General features: G+C 33.3%; 1 protein-coding gene across 2 annotated transcripts in view; it reads left to right on the top strand.

Annotated features, from left to right (window-relative positions):
* The window catches only part of GLUT1 (Solute carrier 2, facilitated glucose transporter member 1), a 33,896-nt gene that overhangs the window by 13,682 nt on the left and 4,036 nt on the right, over positions 1–16,178 (top strand). The window contains exons 4-8 of one of the 2 annotated variants that reach the window (XM_051214952.1): positions 70–242; positions 1,291–1,882; positions 3,497–3,931; positions 6,494–6,955; positions 9,464–9,538. In XM_051214952.1, the coding sequence (XP_051068140.1) occupies positions 70–242; positions 1,291–1,882; positions 3,497–3,931; positions 6,494–6,697 (1,404 nt within the window). In that variant the 3' untranslated portion in view covers positions 6,698–6,955; positions 9,464–9,538. Of the gene's footprint in view, positions 1–69; positions 243–1,290; positions 1,883–3,496; positions 3,932–6,493; positions 7,436–9,463; positions 9,539–16,178 lie in introns of those variants that run through there. The other variant, XM_051214953.1, reaches the window with a different exon arrangement.

Here is a 16,178-nt window from a genome sequence, read left to right as displayed (position 1 = left end):
CACTTACTACATGGATTTTACCACTGAAAATTTTTTAAACCTCTTTGTTTCATTTCTACATTTTTACAGCATATTAAAGAGTTTTTATCTCGTACTATGTTGGGTAAAAATGCAAGTGTAGCTGAAAATACAACAAATCTTGTGACACCAAGTTTTTTATATGCTCAAGTTAGCACAGCTTTTGTAATAGCTGGTGCAATTGGAGCTTTCAGTTGTGGTGCTATAGCTGATTGTTTAGGAAGGTAAATAATGGTTTAATTTGATTACAGATGGTGAGATTATAAATTTTGGATGAACCAATCAGCTTTATGATAGCATGTCTTGGATTTTGGCGCGAAATTCATTTACTCATTTGGCTAAATAACATTTTAGCATTATAGCTGATATCAGTTCGTGATGAAAACATTAACTCTTATTCGTAACCCTAACGTTCAACTGTAAATCCTAATCCTGATTCTTCATACTAATCTATAATCCTCATTTAACCCTAGTAAGTAGGTGAACAATCCAAAGTCATTTTAGCGCTGCATAAAAATTGTCCATAAATTGTAGTGTCACCTTATAGATTGCTAACACTTTATGATGGTTATTTGATTGACACTGTTAATAGCACGCATTTAAACGATCATGTTGATTCAACTTACTATTTGCAAATTATAAACTTAAATCATTAAATAAGTCTAATCCAAATGACCTCCTTTATTGATGACTTCAGTTTTAACATTTGATTATGTTGAAAATAATACAGTAGAACCAAATAAAGATTAAATTTTGCGTTAGTGTTTTGAATATTATCAGATGTTCTTAGAAGAAATCTATATAATGATATATCTATAAGTGGTTAAAACTCAATTCGATTGACGACATGCTGCAAGACATTTTGCGCACTAAATAAATGAAAAAATCACATATTTTCTGGAAGGTTATTATACTTTAACTGCGTTGTAGAATAACGTAACACTACCCAGTTTTCATAAGCTTTTTTACGTATTTAATTAAGTATGGCTAGACTTGATAATTTCGTAAGATTGCTTTATACTACTATTGACTACTCATTGTAAAAATGGCTTATGATTACGATTGTACAGCTCAAGAAAATGACATCGTCAAAAAGAAAATTTACGTAACTAAAACATCTTTGTACGTTGAATAGAGCAGTGAGACATTTAAGAGACTAAAACTTCAACTTTTTCGAATAAGTTCAAAACTATATCGTCCATGTTTACTATTTCATGTTGTTTATTTTTTAAGAAAATCGCTAAAATGATGTTCTCGTATTTACTTTAATAGACGTAATGGTCTGATAGTAAACAGTTTATTTGCAATCGCTGGAGGAATAATGGTTGGCCCATGTGTGGCATATAGCCAACCTGCATTACTATTTGTCGGACGTGTTTTAAATGGATTAAATTTTGGAATATCAATGGGAATAGCACCAATGTATTTAACAGAAATAGCACCCATATCTCTTCGTGGTGGAATTGGTTCATTACATCAGCTTGCTTTAACTATCGGGATACTTGTATCCTATTTAGCAACATTAACATACACATTAAATACATCAACTTTGTGGCCCATATCTGTCGCTGTTGGATCAATTCCTGGATTAATTGCATTAACTCTTCTACCTTATTGTCCTGAGAGCCCACGTTTTTTATTTATGAAAAAAGGAAAAGAAGAACAAGCACGTAAAGCCTTTCAGCGACTTAATTGTAAAGATAATATCGATGAAACATTTGATGAAATGAAAAGAGAAATGAATGAAGCTGAAAAACGATCAAAATTCAAATTTTCCAAACTTTTCACTCAGAAAGATTTACGTATGCCAGTATTAATTGCTTGTATCATACAAGTATTTCAACAGCTTTCTGGAATTAATGCTGTTAGTTTTGAACCCATTTATTTTTAAATATTTTTTTCCTGATGAAATGTTATTAATCATAGTAATTAACTCCATTTGTAGATATTGTAGATTTTTATCAACCACATATTCATGAGTGAATGAATCCTTTGGTTAACATGATTAAGAAATTGATTCTCATATTGCACTACTTGAAAATCAAAGATATCATGCATGTATGATCAAGTTAATAGAATGAACTTTGTAACGTTATTGTGTTGTGTTATAGAGTTTTAATACAAGTCATGCTAGTGAACTAAAACATGTAGTGTGTATGAAAAAATTAAACTTTTACATCTCTTACGGGATAAATACATCGAATTTGTGTCATTTGTGAATCAAAAAGGTCATTTACTTAAGGTTAGAGTGATTCACAATTGATTGATCACTGGGTGGCGATCAATGTCATGCGTGTCTAGTCCTTATTATTGCAGATTGAATGCTAACGATCACGCTGCAATGTGGCCACCAGTCTAGGTGACTCGACACTGCAGGCACTATATATTGAGATAAGATGGTGGTTGGAGGTAGTCGACAAGAAACGATTGTAATGTGTCAAGGTATAATCAATGCAATATCAATAAAATCATATAAATAAATCATATAAATGAAATGCATAGTAGAACTTTCCCTGAACAATGGACAATATTAATAATAATAATAATAATGTCGTATAATAAGAGACGTGTTGTCAAAATTATTATGGTAAGAAATTTATGTGAATTGGGAAATATAAATGTGTAAATTAAGAATGGAACAGGATAAAAATAAAAATGAAGGGAATTGGGGAGGAGATAAAGGGTTTACATTGTTCAGTTGTAGTAAATGACTACCCAGTTGTCAGAGACAGAACATATCTCTCTTGAACACATAAGTAAGGTCTTCAGAGGTTGAAACCGACGACTTCAATTGTATGGAGAAATCGTAATCTTTCTCTTTCAGGAAGCTTACCTGAAATCTGGTGCAAAACTGAGAAAGCTACATCTTTTTTAAGATGATATTCACTATATGCCGAGTGGGAAATTGTGGCGTTATTAAAAGATTTCCTGACAACTTTTATCACATGCGCCAGTACTTGTTTACAGGTACTCAATGATAAACGGCTCTGAGTACGGCCTATGTAAGTAAACCTGCAGGATCAGTTGAATTGGTAAGACACATGAACGAGGTCATCGTTGCTACTTATCATCGATTCGTTATGTAAGTAATGACTTATATCTTAGCGGCGTGAAATGTCCTGTTAACAGATCATTTCAGTTGACATATTAAAATGTTACCTGATGTGTCTCCTTTAAGATCGAGGTTTAGACAATGAGTCTTATGGTTGACCTTATTGATATTCGGCCTATTTTTTGTTATGATAGATATCTTTTGACAAGATCACCTGGATAGCTGTTATTCCATTGTATATTCTTTAGTTTATACATATATGTATACAGGCAGAAGAATAAGAAGTCAATAAATAGTTGATAATAAACCGACCAAGATATGTAGCTGAAAATTAAAGCAATACATAATTCACAGAAAGTTAACAAAATAATTAAATTCATTTATTTTTACAAAATTTAAATTTTTTTATTTGGTTTTCTCTTTCAGGTGATCACTTATTCTTCTACAATGCTTAAAACTGCTGGAATTCCATTGATGTATATTCAGTTTTGTGTAGTTGCTGTAGGAGCAATTAATGTGTTAATGACTATAATTTCGGTATATTTAATTGAACGTGCAGGACGTAGAACTCTTCTTTTATGGCCAGCAGTACTTCTTGCTTTTTCATTATTATTTTTAACAATTTCAGTGAATGTAGCAAGTTCAACAAAAGATCCAACAACAGCTCGAACAGCTGGAATAATTTCAGCTGTTCTTATAATTCTATATGTTTGTGGTTTTGCTTTAGGTTTAGGTCCAATTCCTGGTGTAATTGTTGCTGAAATATTTAGACAAGAACCAAGAGCTGCAGCCTATTCTCTAAGTCAAGGAGTTAACTTATTATGCAATTTATTGGTGTTATTCAGTTATCCAAGCATTAATGTAAGTAATAAATTTAATAAAATTACTTTCTAAAGATTGAAGTATGATTTAGATATTTTCTGTTTCTGAATGTATTAAGTTAGAAGAAAATGTGAATTGGAATAAAATTTTAACACAGACTCTGAAAAACTGGAAAAGAGGTCATATTATAAAATGTCATCACTCATTCACTGACCGTATCCCAAGTTCAGTCGGATCATTATTTGAACATTATTACTATGATGTGTTGAATAAGACTGTTGTATACATTCTAGATAAATCACGTAAATAACAAGTTTGGACTGAATGTATGTGAAAAAAGGCCTAACGAAGATAGGCACATCTCACTTCTGATACATATTCTATTTACTTATTTAATAAATGATTACAATGCTATTACGGTGTGCACTTTGTATGTGGACAGATATAAGTAGTATGTAGCAGGAATAGGGAGTGAAATGCTTTCCAGCAAAATATTCAAATAAAGAGAACAAGAAAGAAAATGAAGTCCAATCGGAATAAGGAGAGAATAAGAAGAATTATAGAATATGTAAAGGACAACTTCAGAAAAACTTGCAATATACGTGTTTAATGCATGATTTATATATTTTATAAAGGCACTGTGCGATTTTGCATAAAACGGTAAACTGTTTTCCCTTACCTGAGTCTTCGTCCATTGTTCTATGACATAGTTGAAAACTGTTGTAAGTTTGTAAGGATGAAAATCTTATTTGATTTTCACCTATTTAAACTAATTAAAATGTATTTATTTCGAAAGAAATAAGGTTATATGCTAGTACTAATCACAAACGTTGCTAGGTAGAATTAGGTAACTTAATCATCATTTTGTTATAACTTAAACTTACCGAGTCAAATTTACAAAATTATCAAAACTATACCTGACAAATTAGTATATCCAAAATTCATAGCATGGCAACATTACAAAGAAAAAAGACGAAACACTCAAATCTTGTGAATCAGGCTACAAACAATGATAGATTTATGTCGGTTAAACATCTTAGTAATCGAAGTGATTGATTAGAACCGTCGTATTACAACGATTTCATACGTTTGTACCAAACATATAAAACTTAAACCATATCAATTAGATAATTATAACATTTTATTTTATCAGCCAAATCATTCAAGGAATTATCATTTAGATAGTTTCCTTGGCTGATAATTTATAAATGTATCTCATCTTCATAGAAAATTAAAGTCAATTTCAGACTATAACATAATGGATAATAGTTATACTCAAACTATATATATAAAATAAGAAAGAAATGATTATATACATTCACGAGAAAGTAAATTTTGATTGATTTTATGAGGAATAGAAACGTTTAAACAATCTTACTAATTTTCATCAATATTCAAAAGTTACGTCAATTGAGAATACGTATTTTTCACAAGATTACCTGTCGATCAGTAAAGAGATAAGATATCATTATCAAAAGATGAGTAAAACACTTCTGAATTGGATAGTTTACCTCTTAAGGAATTTAGTATATTGATTATTTCTCTTATAAATTTTAAAGAATGATAGATCTTCTAAACTACAACTCAACTACATAATACATTTTTATGTCTAAAACGGTAGATATTTTGATTTTTAACTTACTAATTACATACAACTAGAAAGACATACATTTGTTAAGTATATGAATGTAAATAGTAAACGTCTGAACAACGAATTGTCATATGATCATTTATTGGAATCATGAGAAGACTATTCGCATTCTTTCATGATGAAATTCTATTTATAAATAATGAACGATGTCAATAAAAATTATTCATAGTGTAAAAAACATGTCACTTATAAATGTTATAATGAATAATTTTCTGGTTAGCGTTTTTTTAGCGAGTTAGTTTTCTACGGGATGGGGACGCTAACCCCATGCCCAACCCTCCTCCTTTATACGGGCTTGGGACCGGCAGTAGCCCCCGGAGGGACTCCAGGCGGAGTTAAATGTTATAATGACTGATACAAATAAAAATCAGACCATTCCCATAGGGGCGATTACAAATATCAGCATTATATATATGCCACGAACTATAGGATTTCACCTAGACTTATGGAACTCATCTTGATTGTTATTAACAGTTATTAAGATAGCAATTCCAGCCATACTGTATAGTGGTAACGTAGGATTTTCGTTGTCAAAAGATGTCATATTTCTCTTCCAAACTAATGAAAGTTGTTCAACTATTTCTGTTTAAAATATGAAATACATTCAAGTGAACAAGTATCGTTGAATTTCATAATTTACATTACGCGTTTGTTTTAATTAGAGAACTATTGAAAACCAGGAAGCATTGAGCAACTATTTTGTCTTAACATTGGATTTGATTAGAACTTTATATTTAGATTACTGAAATAATATTCAATTGTCTACATTTTGTATTCTCGGTATAAGAAAGTACTTTATTCCAAATTTCCTTAAACTTGAATAATGATATATAACCGTTAAACTAATGAACCATCCCATTTTTAATATTATATTGATCGAGCTTATCACTTTCAATCTTTACTTTAACGCTATTTTTCTCTCTTTTTTTTTCTGTCTTTGTTTTTTAAAGGATGCAATTGGTGGTTATTCATTTCTACCATTTTTAGTTATAGTTATTGTCTGTTGGATATTCTTTTATTTATATATGATTGAAACAAAAAATCGTACATGTGATTGTAATGCAAGAGATTTAGCTTCACCAAAAATTGTCGCTTGTCAACGTCCATCAAGATTAAGTTATAAAAATGAAGAACCATTTTATTCAGATGAATAAAATAAATTTATTCAATAAAAAAAACAAAAAACAACTGATTCACTTCACACACACACCCTCACACCCCCCCAACAAAAGAAAAAAAATTGACAATTATTTCAGATTGATTTTTATTTTATTCATCATTTTAAAACTGAAATCTTTTGGCTTGTTCATCAGTGGTAATAATAATAATAATAATAATATGATCATTATTATTATCGTTGATCTCTTTCGACAATATACGTTTGTTTATTTGTTTGTTTGTTTATATCTGAGGTAATAATTCATTATTTACATACTTTACTGCATTTTCTTAATCTATTTATTTTAATAAGATTTAAATGAAAAGAAAAATAGTCGAGATGATTACGCAATGATAAATAATTTGAATGCTCCGTTACATAACATTGTTTCTACTGTAAATATTAATAATAATAATAATGATAATTATTATTATTACATAATAATCAATTATTTTTTAATTTATAATCTATTCCCACCCCCCAGATACAGATTTCTATTTCAATAATTTTACTGGTTTTATTTTTTATGAACTATTCGATGGAAAACCTATTTCACACTTGATTTTTTTAAATGATAATGTATATCACTTTATAAATTGATATGAAAAGTTATTTCATTTAGCCATTTGAATACTTTTGTTATGTCATTTTGTATAAAAAGATATATAAATTGTGTAACATACATATATATTGTAGAAAAAGAAATGGTATCTTAGATTGAAGATAGATTGAATTGATTGACTTTTAACTTTCATAAATTGACAACAAGTGATTTAATATCAGATGAGTTTTGTGAATATTATAGTAATTTCAATGGTTAAGATCATGAATTGGTTGAAGCTAGAACAACATGGAAAACCTGGAAGCACTGGACGGCCGTTTTGTCCTATTGTGGGACTCCTCAGCACTGTCTATCCACGATCATACCTCCTGCGAGATTCGAACCCAGAAAATATCAGTCTCGCGCGTGAACGCTTAACCACTAGACCACTGAATTGGCATCCAATGGTGTTAACGTCTAACTTCAACTAATCCACGAAATTGAGCGACACATCCGCCTTTGTCTTCAATGAGTTAGTATCTCACAACAGACCTGGTTGAACTCCACTGGTTACTTCTTCTCACTAGAACTTCAGGATATACCTCGTGAAGCCAGTGTTTAAGTGCTGGCGTGCGAAACCAGTAGGTACTGGATTCGAATCTCACAGAAGGCGAGGTCGTGGATGCGTACTGCTGAGTAGTCCGACAATACGACAAAACGGCCGTCCTGTGCTTCCAAGTTTTTCATGGTGGTCTAGCTTCAACTAACTCATTATCTTAACCATTGAAACAAGTTATTTATTTGATTTGAAATATTTTCATTTTTAAAAAATAAATATCAGTTATGTAAAGAATTAGATATGAGTAACGTGATATGTTCAAAATTTAAGTGAGAATTATTTGGAACACTCAATAGAATAAATAAATTAAACCCCTAAAAATATGCCCTAAGATACCAACGATGATGATGGAGATCAGTTTCACTAGAGGCTTCAATCGGTCATGACGAAGTGCACAGGAAACGATATCACCATCCTGATGAGAGATCTAAACGTCAAAGTCCAAACCGACAGCACCGCTTATGAAGATACAACTCGATCACGAGAATGGGCTAGGAGAAACGAAGCAGAATGTTGACAGAGCTGCAAATTTGTGAACATTCAACAAAATGATTATAGTCGGAACTATATTACCAAACAAACGCATACATAAAGCTACATGTGTCTCATCGGATCACATCACACACAACCAGATCGATCATAATTGCATCACTCAATAGTTCACAAGTTCGATGGAATGTGTGAGAAACAGGAGAGGAGATGACACAGTTTCGCATCACCACCTGGTGATTGTCAATATGAAACTGGAGCTAGAGATGCACTGGACAACTGGACAACAGTAGTACATAGCTTCAATACAGACATCCTACGAGATACTGACAAACTCAACGAATTCAAGATAACTTTCAACATTAGTTTCTAATCCTTACAAGATCTGCTCACAGAAGAAGAAACTACTATGGAGGACAACTGCAAATGGATCAATGAAGCACTAATTTCAACGTATCAGGAGGCATATATATATAGATTTTGTAACATACATACAATGTAGAAAAAGAAAATGTATCTTAGATTATAGTTTTAATTGATTGACTTTTAACTTTCATAAATTGGCTACAAGTTATTTATTTGATTTTAAGTAGTGCAAACTAGAAAATGTTTTCATCTTTCAAATAAATTTGAGTTATGAAAAGAGTTAAATATTATTAAAGTGATTTATTCTAAATCTAAGTAAGAGTTGTGTGAAACCTGTATACCGAAATTAGTAGCTAATTTGGAATTTATCTATTTTAATGGTTGGTGATATTTAGTTTCATATTGCATAAAGTGAATATTATACTTTGTAGAAGATGAAGTGGAATGATAAGATTTCGTACAAGTTTTGTTCCATATGAAACAACTGAATGACAATTCAATTAGAAAGTAATTTTGAATTATAAATCTAAGAGTTTTTGAAAACTCCTCAGTAAGAAAACGTATACGCCTGACTTTCTGTTCTTTGAATATACGTACATATAAACCAGTTTATATAGTTGGTGAAAAGTAAAGGTTAATTTCTTGTCTTTAATTGTGCTATTAAGCATTGTTTTATGTACACTGTAGCCAGTTTGATTGCAAAGAATTAGGCAAATGTTGAATACTTAATCGTTTTTTTACTTTAGGTTTGTGAATGATCAGATTTCGATTATAAAGAACAACTTTTGTTTCTTTAATGAAGGGATATGCAGTTTAACTGAGTGAGTTTAATATGATAAATTGCTACACAGTGATATTTGAATAAACGTTTTCAAATGATGACGGCCTACTTAATATTGTGGTGTTATTTATTTTTTTATATGAACACATATATTGGTACAGGAGTGCGCCAAATATATATGCGCCACACAATTTCAGTTCATTAATTGCGTGTGGGCTGCGATACTGCCCGGGTGCCCAGACCGAAGCAGGTGGTTATCTTAGGGGGCCACACCCCGAGCCTTTGACCTAAAGGTCTAACCAACAAGGCAGTGGAGCATCGTAAGGAGATGCAGTCCCATGGCAGCCGGTGACCGAAAATTGGTTCATACGCCATTTGTTCCTGCAGGATACTGGTGCCCATGTGCACCATTGGTTTGGAATCCAGTTAAAGCGCCGGACATTCGCTTTTCGTCCTCTCATTTTCGTAAACAACACCCCCGCCACGAGAAGGCAGTGAGTAGGACTTCCCTGTCAGAGGCTGTATACGCGCGGCCGTGTGAGAGTATTTCGAGAGGGAGGGCGAACCCATCTCACTCTCGGCCATACCAGGGCGTTTGGGGGCAATTGTGGTGTGGGTTACTTATATCCACACACGTATTATATAACGGTGGTCAGGCATATAATTTGTTTCAGTAGAAGGTCGATGAGGAAAGAATGGGAACGGAACGCAATTGGGATGAAAACGCATTAACAATAAAATCTGAGACAATAGATTGATGTTTGCAATAGAAACAGTCAAGTTTGATATGATGGATTAATATTGTGCAAATCAACGATTTACTATATGGTTCTCAGATTTTATTGAGATGCTCTGTAATTTCGTGTCAAATACATTCGATTGTCCCCACTCGTGTTTTGTTCACTACAATATTAGTTCGATTTTACCAATGCTAAAACTGAATGAATTAAAAGCAACATTAAACAATAAGCCAATGAACAAACACTGCCTTAATGGTCTAACGTTACCTTTCACCGGTGCTATTCATAAATATTCTTCATATAAACCATCATATTTTACTTAATTATGTCAACACTAGTCATTCACTCTAGTCATGCTTTCAGCTCACTTAACGAATGATAACAGTTTACAAATTCCATTTACGACTTTTTTAGATTACACAGTCTCTCACTTATTTCTTTCTTACTTGAGCCAGAGGTATATTATTGTAGATAAATTGTTACTTTATGTAGGCCTCTTAAAAAGCTACCCTTTTTACAAACGACATTCAATATACAAATTTAATGTTTTTATACGAAATTAAAAGGGATCCAGGTCATCACATAGTCTTCATGTAATTTGGCATATAGGATGTCATTGCATGAAATATATCTTGTGCTTAGAAAAAACCACAGAAATTGATGTTTTAAGTCTGTGATTTGAATGTATCCGTTTATTTCTATATGCAAACTAATGAAAAAATGTTATTATATTGGCAGTGAGATTAAACTGAGACAATAAAATATAACACTTTAGAGCATAACTATCCTCGTGGTATATGTTCTTCATGAAGGTGCTAACGCCCTCTTAATCTCATACACGAAATGATTCATGTTTTATGGTTGTTTTGGTGAATTAAGTCTTTACTTACCGTTTCTACATTATAGTGCAGACAATAGCTATATTTTACGTTCCACTAACCATAAAACATATTCAATCTTTTATCATAAGAAATGTATGTTCAAAATGGATATAACAAGCTGTTATAACAGATAATAATGCAAGTTCTGACAGACAAAGTGACTGTTTTGAATTACCAACATACTATTCGTCGATCTAATTTAAAATTACCTCATCTAACCAATACAAATCATCAACAGTAACTGTAGTAAATGAGACTATACCTTAGCATAAAAATATGTAGTAAGAATAGTGACTGTCAATTACAGGAATAATACTAACTAATATTTAACTGATTACTACTACTTACTTCAGTAACCCCTCGTGGAGGGGCATAGGCCGTCCAAGAGCACTCTCCATCCATCTCTGTCCTGGACAAACATTTCCAGTTCTTTCCAGTCGCTATTTATCATTTTCATGTTTGCTTCTTATTCTAGACGCAGTGTGTACTTCAGCCTTACACTTCTCCGTTTCCTTTCCATATTAGCGCTTGCCTCATGATGCAGGTTGTGGACTTCCTCACTGTATATCCAATCCACTTCCACCGTCTTTTTTTAAATTTTCTCTTCAGATGGAAGCTTGTTTTTCCTCTTCCATAACAGGCTGTTGCTCATGGTATCTGGTTAATGCACTCGTAGACAACTGTTTATAAATTCCTGTATATTTTTGATGATGACTGTAGTAATCCTCCACGTTTCAGCTCCGTACGATAGAACCGTTTTGACACACGTATTGAAAATTGTGAGTTTGATATTGGTCAACAGGTGTTTCGAGTTCCATATGTTCATCAATTGTAGGAGTGCTGTCTATGCTTTGCCAATCCTCACCTTTACGTCTGTATCAGATACTTCTTGTTCATCTATGATGCTGTCCAGGTACGTAAAACTTTCCATCTGCCATCGAATTTGATTGAGTTGGTGTTCTCCACGATGATCTTGTGTTTTTTCTTTGTGTATGTTGAGGCTTAATGATGCAGAGGTTTCTGGCACGCTAGTTGTCTTGAACTGCATTAGTTCGTGTATAAGACAGAAGTTCAAATCTTCTAGTCGCATGCAAGCTGTACATTGTATTCTGTGCTCCCCCTCAGATGTCGAGGTTTTCATAATCCAGTCAACCACCAGAAGAAAGAAGGAGGGGAGAGAGTAAGAATGTTTGTCTGACACCTGTTCTCACTTGAAATACGTCTGTTAGCTGTCCGCCATGCACAACTTTGCAGTGCAGTTCGTCGTATAAATTCCGAATTATGTTGACGATCTTTTCAGTTACTCTATAATATCGAATAAGTTTCCGTGATGTTCCCCTATCCACACTGTCAAATGCTTTATCATATTCAAGGAAGTTGATGTACAGTGGTGAGGTCCACTCAACTGATTGTTCAACGATAATCCATAGTGTCGCAGTTTGTTCTGTGCACGATCGATCATTACAGAATTTAATCTGTTGATCTCAAAGCTGAGCATCTACTGAATCTTTCATGCGGTTCAGCAACACTCTGTCGTAAACTTTTCCTGTTACCAATAGTAGTGTGATAGCTGTGTAGTTCTTATATTTGCTCAGATCTCCTTTGTTTAGAATCTTGATGAGGTGTCCTTTTCAGTCTGTCGATAACACTTGTGCTTCCTCCTAAATCTTCCTGAACAGGACCTGGATCATGTTTGCACTTGCTTCTAAGTCTGACTTGACTGTCCCAGATGGTGTATTGTCAGGTCCTTCTACTATGTGGTTCTTGATTTTTATGACGTTCATCCCAATTTCTTTGATCGTTGGTGGAGTGACATTCATAGGTTGGTCAGCAGATGCTGCCTCGATGTCTAGTGTATTCAGTGGAGCTTGCATATTCAAGAATTTCTCAGTGTTCTGCCCAACGTTTCATTTGTTCTTAGATTTTAGTGATTGGCTTCCCTTCTTTGTCCTTGACCGGTCTCTTTGGTTTACTACCAGTTTTTCCGTTGTACCATATAGTGATCTCATGTCTCCTTCTGTTTCAATTTTTTCCGTCGTCGTTGCTTTGTCTCCCACGTACTCCTGCTTGTCGATCCTAATGCTTAATGTCACTCTCTTGTTTGCTTCTGTGTATTCAGAATATGCCTTGACGTTCTCTGCTCTTGTTCGATTGTTGTTAATTACTCTCTTCTTTTCCATTCTTAAATCCTGTACAGGTTTTCCATAGAGACATTGTGGTGGTCGGTATTCGTTATAATCCTTAAACTTCGTATACAGTTCGTCTTGATAACCGTTCTGTATAACGTACCAACGGTATATTAATCAAAAGGCAAATACGAAGTGTTGATTACGTTTATTGCGAGACCACACACATATATCCAAATGTACAGATGCGTTAAACAAGCATAGAAGAGTTGTGCCGAAAAGCAAGCAAGCAAGCGAGAGCCAGAGCAAGAGCGAGACGAGAATGTGTGTGTTTGTGTGTGTGTGTGTGAGTGAGTGAGTGAGTGAGTGTTGAATATGAATAACATGGACATATATATACCATGTGAAATGAATGAGTAATCGAATCAAATAAGCGGTTAGTAGTAAGACTAGCAGAGTGAATAAATGTGTAGGCAGTAAGCAATATTCAAGCATACGTATTTCATACAAGCACAAAATAATAACGGTACAATAAGTTGTTATAGTGCGGATGACTTTGTCCGCTAAATGAGTTAGCAAAAGGGCTTAACTGAGTTAAATTGCACGTGAGTCACTATAACACACCCCTTATGATGATGCTACTTGAAACTCGGCACTTCCTAACATGCTGAAGTTAGTGCTTCATTGATCCATTTGCAGTTGTCCTCCATAGTAGTTTCTTCTTCTGTGAGCAGATCTTGTAAGGATTAGAAACTAATGTTGAAAGTTATCTTGAATTCGTTGAGTTTGTCAGTATCTCGTAGGATGTCTGTATTGAAGCTATGTACTACTGTTGTCCAGTTGTCCAGTGCATCTCTAGCTCCAGTTTCATATTGACAATCACCAGGTGGTGATGCGAAACTGTGTCATCTCCTCTCCTGTTTCTCACACATTCCATCGAACTTGTGAACTATTGAGTGATGCAATTATGATCGATCTGGTTGTGTGTGATGTGATCCGATGAGACACATGTAGCTTTATGTATGCGTTTGTTTGGTAATATAGTTCCGACTATAATCATTTTGTTGAATGTTCACAAATTTGCAGCTCTGTCAACATTCTGCTTCGTTTCTCCTAGTCCATTCTCGTGATCGAGTTGTATCTTCATAAGCGGTGCTGTCGGTTTGGACTTTGACGTTTAGATCTCTCATCAGGATGGTGATATCGTTTCCAATGCACTTCTCTATGATGGGTTGGAGCTTTTTGTGAAACTGATCTCTATCATCATCTTTGGTATCTTGGGTCAGGTTTTAAATGGTTTCATTTATTTATTCTGGATAGCGTTTTTCTGGCGTTGTTTCCTTTTGCAGGATAGGGATTTCGAGCCATTCCTAACCCTTCTCGTTTACTCGAACGTGGGATCGGAAATAGCCTTAGCAAAGACACAGTCGGAGTTAAGAGAGTGCGACTATTTCTCCAGCACTAAATCTTTTAAGAAGAGAAGCCAAGATGATCATTTCAGAAAACGAGTCCTAATAGCCACTCACTTGTGCATTGTGGTGAACTTCACATTCATATGGTATTATTTGCTTGAATCTTCCGGTTGTTGTTTGAAAATGCAATCAGTCTCTTGTCGGTATATGTGCATTATTTGCAAACTGCCTAGATATTGCGTTAAGTCGCAAGCGAACTGTACTGGTTTCGAGTCTCGGAGTGAACATCAATTCTGAAATGCAGGGACATCTAGCTCACGAGTCGCAAATAGGACGAAAACGCCCGTCCCGGATCCCACTGCTAACCACCATCCATCATTGCTTATAAAGCTTGTGACTTAAAACAATCTTCACAGGATGCACATATACTAATATGAAACTGATCAACTGCAGTCCTAAACATCGATGGGAAGATTTAACTAAACAATATCATGTGATATTTGACTTCATTCGAATTTTTCTTTTGTTAAAGTTAGTTAAGATGGAAACTTTATGTGCTCATGTCTGTTTACTACTAAAACAATTCAACTTTTAGTAACTTATTTGTTGTTGTTGTTGTCATTGTGTTTTTTCTTCTACTTCCTGATTATTTATTTGACCTGATTTTAAGGACATATTCCACTGTTTTTTTTACCATAAATATTCTACCTATATTCAAATAGAACTCAAATGACTTCGGTTGAGAATAGTTTTTTTAAAAAAAAGAAGGAACTATAAGATACTCCATGTTATGATTTCTTGAAATTTAACAATGTTGTTTATTGTGTGTGTGTGTCTATTTAAACTGAAGTAACTTTATATACACATTAGGACTGTTTATTGTTGTTAAACAAAAACAATCCAGAAGGTAACTCATCTTTGAAAATTGTTATGTTTAGTAAACCGACTAGAAATTAATGAGTTTACTATATGGAAATGTATTTTTTAAATAAAAAGACAAACAAACGAAATACTTTCTGATTTGATCTTTTTATTATTATTATTATTATTTAGCATATTGTTTATCGCTTTTGTAGGCTTCAATAAACTAAGCCCTATTTGTATAGATTATGTAAAGATTATGTAATAAACACAAGAAGTAAATGAGTAAATTATGATGTTTTCCTTATAGTGATGACATGCAAAGTGACTACCTGACATTCATTCACTTTTTTTATTATAATAATCAGAAAAGGGAATATAGGACCCTTAGTAACAATTTGTATTTACACTAAGAAACCTAAGGATAATATCAGTTACTGTGATAAAATAGAATCATATTTTGTGAATGTTTGTGACTATATATAGAGATGAATAAATAATGGCAATCATTTTAAATATTTTTTGTCAATGTTATATAAAGTTTCAGTAGATTGAGTTAACAATATTATTGTGATATCAGTTGGTGTGAGCATAACATTTCGCATTAACTTCATGGTAGTTTATAGGACCACACTGTTGATTTCAAGAGATTGATTAGTT

This window comes from Schistosoma haematobium, chromosome 2, assembly GCF_000699445.3.
Source record: "Schistosoma haematobium chromosome 2, whole genome shotgun sequence".
NCBI classification, from domain to species: Eukaryota; Metazoa; Platyhelminthes; class Trematoda; order Strigeidida; family Schistosomatidae; genus Schistosoma; species Schistosoma haematobium.
This window is presented reverse-complemented; position numbering and strand designations above follow the sequence as displayed.